The sequence below is a fragment of the Otolemur garnettii genome, unplaced genomic scaffold (genome assembly GCF_000181295.1).
Source record: "Otolemur garnettii isolate 467f Iridium unplaced genomic scaffold, OtoGar3 scaffold00101, whole genome shotgun sequence".
Classification (NCBI taxonomy): domain Eukaryota; kingdom Metazoa; phylum Chordata; class Mammalia; order Primates; family Galagidae; genus Otolemur; species Otolemur garnettii.
In genome coordinates this window covers 7,087,158-7,094,711 of record NW_003852496.1, presented here as the reverse complement: position 1 = coordinate 7,094,711, position 7,554 = coordinate 7,087,158, and the positions used below count along the sequence as shown (strand labels likewise).

The window sequence follows — 7,554 nt, the reverse complement described above, 5'->3', positions numbered from 1 at the left end:
TTGCCCAAACGTGTGCTGTTATAATAACGGGAATCTCTGCAAGGCGTCTGTCTCAGGCCGCACTGCCTTATACGTTGAAGGAAAATAAAGAGAAATGGGAAAAGCCAAGAGCCAGGAAAATGGTGACATGACACTTGCGAGCCCTCCTGGGAACAAACCAAGTGCCTGGGACGGCCACTAGGGATGTACCAATCCGGGCAGAGAGAGCCGAGCCTCCTCCCGTCATCCTCCGGCTGCACGTCCCCAGCCACAGCTCTGGGTCCTTGTGTCTCTGACTCACGTACCTACAGAACACAGGCCACAGGTAAAGCCTTTCCTCAGGACCCACGTGGTTTTGCACGAAGACAGGATCCTTTTCTGCTGATGATAAGCCCTCTAATAGATTCGGGTCCCACGGGGTAAATGTCTGATGTGTGTATTTCAAATATCACCTATTATACAAACCATCTTCATATTCAAGAAAAAGTCAAAGTAACAAATACTGTCCTGTCAAAACGCCAAACACTTTATTCATCTGTACATAACATATATAAAAGTAGCAAAGTCAGGGTGTTTTCCTCAGCCACCCTTTCCACATTTTGTGCAGTTTTAGTGAACTATAAATCACTGACTTCTTTATGCCTAAAAGAGAAAAGAAGAAAGGATGAGAAAACGGAGGCTTGCTGAGTGGATGCTCAGTGTGTCGGGGATGCTCGGGGACGGGCTGACCTGTGGGCTCCAGGAGCCCAGGCAGGGGAGGGGACTAAAGGTCACTGTGATCAACAGGACGGGGTGGGGGGACTCTGGCACAGGTCCCTTCTGAGTTGGCGATAGGGATGCCAATGGTACTTAAGTCACTGGGATAAGCGAGCCTTTGGAGTTATGAGCATTCTGGCAGCCTCTGAATCTAGTAGTTCTTTTTAAAAAGGAGAAGGGAGGTAGACAAAGACTCTGTATGCCCCTGGCACCCTGGGCCCCATGCTCTCTCCAGTGCCTGAGTTTCAACCGCCCAGCTCGCCACTTCCATGATGCCGTGTATGCCACTGCTCTGCTGACGATGGATGCTGCCCTGCCACCTGCCTAGCAGACTCTGAGTCCCCTCTCAGCTTTCTTCTCTGGGCAGTGCCTTCCTGCACTTCCAGGTGGGCCCACAGCACCTGCGCTCACCCGTCCCTCTGCCTAGACTGGGAGCTCCTGGAGGGCAGGGATCTTGTCCTTTCACCTCTGTCTCCCTCACCTAGTGCAGTGCCCAGCACATGGTAGGTGCCCAGTAAACACAAATGTGTCCGGTTCAGAGAGCTGGCCCTCTAGTACCTCCATCTACTTAGTCACGATGAAACGAGAGAAAAGCTCTTTGGGGGCGTAGAGGAGAGAAATAAAATGGGATAAAATAAATGGGATGTTATGTGTCAGGTATAATAGGATCTATTCATGGATGCTGGTATGGACTCCGCCTCCTTTGTGTTGAGAGTGAGATCATTTAGTCTGTGTTTTAGGGTGTGGCCCAACACAGCCCCATTCACTGTGATCTGTGCTGTGTGCATTTCAGACGGTGCACTTTGGTAAGTTCACTGACAAGGTAACATGATTCGTTCTGGAGATGGCTAGATGGGGGTTTGAGTGATCTCATGAAAATATCAGGCCCTATTACCTGTCAACTGCCTACTACACTTAAGAGCCTTCCAAGAGGTTAACTGTAGACACTGGCAGCAGTAAAATCATTAAGGAACACACTCTTGACTCGGCCTGTCTACTGGCTAACTCCTTGCAAACTGATATAACCTACTCAAGAAACTCAAAGCTCCTTTCCCTGCCTCCACCCGTTTTAATTTCCTCCCTGGAGCAACCACTCTGGTAAACCTCACCCACTTGAGCATTGAGACTAGAAACTTATTATGTAAGGTGCTTTTGAAAATTCTAACCAGAACCAAGGGACCAAGCACAATACAGGTAGCTGCATATGGTAAGGTTCAGACTGCAACCCCAGGGCACTGAGTCACGCTACAGGAAGAAGTAAGAACCATGTAACTTCAGAAAACTTTGTCACAGGCCCCTGAGAATTACCAGGGCACCTGGTAATGAGCACCACCAGGTAGCCATCTTTTTGCTGCTAGTGGACAGAAACCTCCCTTGACTAAAACCCCTCCCCTTTGAGGCTCAGCACCTGTGGCTCAAGTGGCTAAGGTGCCAGCCACATACACCGAAGGTGGTGGGTTTGAATCCAGCCCGGCCCCACCAAACAACGACGGCTGCAACCAAAAAACAGCCAGGCGTTGTGGCGGGTGCCTGTGGTCCCAGCTACTTGGGAGGCTGAGGCAAGAGACTCGCTTGAGCCCAGGAGTTGGAGGTTGCTGTGAGCTGTGATGCCACAGCACTCTACCCAGGGGGACAGCTTGAGGCTCTGTCTCAAAAAAAAAAAACCCTTTGGATGGCTCTGCCTGTGAGGTTTTCTCTAAAACACTGTAACTGGGAATTCTGGTAGAAAGCATACTGGGACAGGAGTGAAAAGACCTGGATTCAGGTCCCCGCTGGGCCACACACCAATAGTGACCCCCCTTCCCTGGGCCTCAAAGTCTTCACCTACAAAATGACATGATTAGATTAGATCAGGGATTCTCCAACAAGGACTCCCAGACAGGCCTGAATGTCAGTCTATGAACTCCAAGACGGCAAGAAAATCTGTGTATGTGCACATACCCACTTCTGTACACAGGGGACAGAGTTTTAGATTCTCACAGGGATCCCAGATTTGCAAAAGGTTAAGATCCAACAAATTAGAATGAAGAGTCTTATAGCCTTAATACAAACTTCATGAATTTGGGATAGGTAAAAATTTCCTAAACAGGACACACAAAAATTACTAACCATAAAAGACAAATGGATTAATGGGACTACATAAAATTAAGAGCTTCTTGGATGGCACCTGTGGCTCAAAAGGGTAGGGCGCTGGCCCCATATGCCAGAGGTGGTGGGTTCGAACCCAGCCCGGGCCAAAGAAAAAAAAAAAAAAGTTTCTTTTCAGCAGAAGACACCACTCACAGAGTGAAATGACAATCCCAGGGTAGGGGGGGTTTTGCATTACATGAATCCAACAAAGCACTTGTATCCAGGCTACACAGGGAATTTGGGAAGAAATAGGAGACAACTCAATAGAGACAGCGACGAGAGACTGGAATAGACAATTCACAAAGGAGGATGTACAAATCAACAAAAGCAAATACTCAGCTTCCTCAGTCATCAGGAAAGCGCAAGTTAAAGCCCCAATAGGACATCACTAGTCCCCCGTCAGAGTGCCTAAGACGAAAGGACACAGCATATCAAGTCCTGGCCGGGGAGTCCTGTGCTGCATGAGGAACTGTGCCAGTTAGAGTGTAAACGAGGACAACTGTCAGAGTATCTACTAGGGCTGAACACCCACGTTTATGATCCAGGGATTCCACCCCAAGTACTTATCTGACAAGTGCATCCCTCTGCTCACTAAAAGACAGGTACAAAATATTTATAGCAGACTATAGCTGGAATAGTCTCAAGCTAGAGATCACGCACGAATCCATCAATGGTACGATCTATGAACTGTGGTGCTCACACAGCTGCTGCACTGAGAATAAATGAGCTGTTGCTATGCCCAGCATGCTGCATCCCACTGGTGTGTCAGGACGTTACGAGGAGTGAGAGGACAGAAGAGCATGTATTTATTTAAGTTCAAAAATGGGCACAATTGGCTTGGTGCCTGTAGTTCAAGCAGCTAAGGCACCAGCCACATAAACCAGAGCTGGCAGGTTCGAACACAGCCCAGGCCTGTCAAACAACAATGACAACTACAACCAAAAATAGCTGGGCACTGTGGTGGGTGCCTGTAGTCCCAGCTACTTGGGAGGCTGAGGCAAGAGAATTGCTTAAGCCCAGGAGCTGGAGGTTGCTGTGGGCTGCGATGCCACAGCACTCTAGCCAGGACAACAGCTTGAGGCTGTTTCAAGAAAAAACCCCAAATGGCTTGGCGCCTGTGGCTCAAGTGGCTAAGGCGCCAGCCACATACACCCAAGGTGGCGGGTTCGAATCCAGCCTGGGCCCGCCAAACAACAATGACGGCTGCAACCAAAAAATAGCCGGGCGTTGTGGCAGGCGCCTGTGGTCCCAGCTACTTGGGAGGCTGAGGCAGGAGACTCGCTTGAGCCCAGGAGTTGGAGGTTGCAGTGAGCTGAGATGCCATGGCACTCTACCCAGGGGTACAGCTTGAGGCTCCTGTCTCAAAAAACAAAAAAAAAAACAAAAAAAAAACAAACCCAAAACAAAACAGAAAAAAAAAAGGGCAGGAGAGCCTCGGTGCCTGTAGCTCAGAGACTAAGGCACCAGCCATATACACTAGAGCTGGCAGGTTCTAACCCAGCCCGGGCCTGCCAAATAATGACAACTACAACCAAAAAATAGCCAGGTGTGTGGCAGGCACCTGTAGTCCCAGCTACTTGGGAGGCTAAGGCAAGAGAATCACTTAAGCCCAGGAGTTGGAGGTTGCTGTGAGCTGTGACACCACAGTATTTTACCTAGGGCAACATATTGAGACAAGAGTACTTATACTGCAATGACCCGAGTCAGGCTGCTGCCCCCCCCCCAAAAAAAAAGGTCAAAAGAGCACCATGGCCCTGGGAGGCCAGCTAGTGCTTCTCCGAGGAGCTGTACCTGCAGTGGGCATGCAGGGGCTCCAGGGGACTGGTGTGGCTGTAGTACAGATTTTTCCATCTAGGCACTAGGTCCATGAGGTATTCACAGACTACACAATCCATAGAATTCTACTAGGCCTATTCTTGATTTCTGCATCCTTTCTAAAGGATGGTGATTTAGGAATCCTAAGACCCTAGGACCCATTTAGAATGTGCTCCCTTCAAGGGAAGATGGGCTGCTTAGAGGGAAACTTTACTGTGTCTTCCCATCCTCACCATCTTTGCTCTTTCCGCAATGGATAGAGATTCAACATCTGTTTGGATGCAACCTCTTTAGAGAGATCCTTATTTAACTGAAGCTAGTCACACTATGTATTCTGATTATCTGAAGTCAGAATTTTGTTTTGGAAGCACACAGAAACGTACTTCAATATAGGGCTCCAGTGGTTTTCCTTCTGCTGATTTCCAGCCGGTCTCCATGTGGCCTTAAATGTGTGTCCACTGACAAACAACATTCTCCAGGAAACAAGGGAGGCAGAGAGAGAAAGGACTAGGCTGTGAAAGTTTCTACTGTTTTATATTTCAGAATTCTGAGAGATAAAGTAAGCTCCAAAACACTCTTGTAATTAATTTCCAACCACAGTTAGACATATCTACCAAGAAAATCTCTTCTGAAGCAGAAATATAATTAAGGGCTTTCGGGCTTAAGTGATAAGCAAATCACCAGAAAAGTCTTTATTATTATTACATGTTCTTATTTAAATATGTAGGTACCAAAAACTGGGAGAAAGGCTTCAGTTATAAAAAATTAGAAACAGAAAATAATGAATAATCTATTCTGTTGCATTCCAGAAACTGGCTAGTTAGAACCAAATGAGCTCTGCCAGAATCTTCTACGGAACAAGACTAAACCTGTCTTATTAATCCAGTTGAATCTCTTGAAGCTAGAGAGGTGAATAGGTATTTGCCCCCAGAGTTAATTCTGATTGACCAGAGTCAGGGAGGGAAAAATAAAACAAGATTTCAAAAACTAAACTCATCATCCTCAAACCCCCCACCCCCCCACCCCCCGCCGGGAATGGTTCCACTGCTTCCCAAGCTAGAAACCTAGGCCTGAGTTCTGACTCCTCCTCCCCTTCACTTTCCATACCCTGCGTCCCTAAGACCCACTGTTTCCTTCTCAACATGCTGTACTGCAATGACCCGAGTCAAGCTGCTGTAATTCCTCACCTGGCTGACGGCATCTAAGTGGTCTCCCGAGTGAGCAGCAGCCTTCTCTCCCTGCAGTTTCTCTAGCCCCAGCCACAGGGGTCTCTCTAAGACCCTACAGTGGCTTCCCTCTGCCTCCTTCACACGGCTTCTCAGGTCCATCTCTGTCCAGCTCCTTCTTATCTCTCTGTCTAATCACTGCCCCCTTCCTCGCCTACCTAGCTCACACCAGAGTTCTCAGCAGTCCAACTTCCCTCCAGCCGGGCTAGGAAGTTTATAAATGGCTGCCCCTCAGAATGTGACAGTTTGCTTAGCTGCTCTTTTGTTACCAGTGTGGGGTGTGATGCCACCTGCTGCACCGGAAGGAGGAGCAGACAAGTCTCAGGAGGGTAAACAGTTTGTGGCTGCCCCTGAACCAGTGGCATCAGCTGCTGACCTGTGTACTCTGATCAGAACTACGGTCTTCTATCAACAATCCCGGTTTAAGAGAAATCACAATTATATTCTAAATAATGAGCTCCCAGGCTAAAGGAAGAGAAAGACAGTATTTGGCTTTGGGAGCATTTGTCTACTGACATGTGAACATGGGCGTCATGTCAGGGTCAGGGGATTTCAAGGGAACTAGTGAAGACAGTGTATCAAACTACACAGGAACACACGGCCCTGTCATCCAACATGCGTCACCAGGGAGGGGACCTCCTGCTGGTCAGAGGCCCTGGCTTCCATCTTTTCCAGGAACAGAGTGAGATTTAGCTCTGGACTCCTCCAAGTTTACAAAGCACCTGCCGGGTAATAAACTGCATACTCTTGTTTAAGCATCAAAACACCTTGTGAGTTGGGTATTAGTATCCCCACTACTTCACAGAAAAGATTAAATAATATACCAAAATTATAAGAGGAAGAAGTTGAGTAACTAGAACCCGAAACCCCCGTCTTCTGACCCCAAGCTTAGCTCCTTCAGTTAATGGATTCCCTGAATTTAAGTGAATTTGACTACAGAAGGTACGCGCTAGGGGAAGTCCTGAAGCTTCCTTTTTACACGTTATGAGCAGGAGTCTGCATGGGGGGTGACAACAGCTACAAGGGTCTAACAACTAACCAAATACATGGGTGCTCTCTCATCCTGCAGGTGATACATCAGCTGGCTGAAAAACAGAGGCAGAACTTTGGAAATTTCAGAGAGAAGGATCTAGCAAGAGACAGCACAGCTGTGACTACAACAAAAGGACTTGTGAAGAACAAGGGCTGGAGGGTAGAGGCACTGCAGCTCGCTGTGAGGGTATGGAGAGAGCAGGTGAAACTTGCTGTGAGGGGATGGAGCGAGCAGGTGAGCCAGCCTCCGAGTGCCATCACTGCTAGTTTACTCCAGCTGGAGACTTGCTAAGGGCAGCGCCATGTGAATATGACACTGTAAAGAGGTCTGCGTTAAAGAGAGGGAGGCAAACCCTTAGGTAACGAGACAAAAAGAGGGAAGACCAGGCATAATGCTAGAAGCTTTTGTAGGTCTTAAGATATAATTTTCATAAGGCGCCAGCCACATACACCTAAGGTGGCGGGTTCGAATCCAGCCTGGGCCCACCAAATACGACAACGGCTGCAACCAAAAAATAGCTGGGCGTTGTGGCAGGCGCCTGTGATCCCAGCTACTTGGGAGGCTGAGGCAGGAGACTCGCTTGAGCCCAGGAGTTGGAGGTTGCTGTGAGCTTTG

The 7,554-nt window shown here is 48.3% G+C and overlaps 1 protein-coding gene across 2 annotated transcripts in view; it reads right to left on the bottom strand.

Moving 5' to 3' along the window:
- Positions 1–486: 486 nt before the first annotated feature.
- TAMM41 (TAM41 mitochondrial translocator assembly and maintenance homolog) overlaps positions 487–7,554 on the bottom strand; it is a 53,486-nt gene continuing 46,418 nt past the window's right edge. For both annotated transcript variants that reach the window (XM_012809224.2, XM_023516983.1), the window contains exon 8: positions 487–621. In XM_012809224.2, the coding sequence (XP_012664678.1) occupies positions 545–621 (77 nt within the window). In that variant the 3' untranslated portion in view covers positions 487–544. The remainder of the gene's footprint in view (positions 622–7,554) is intronic.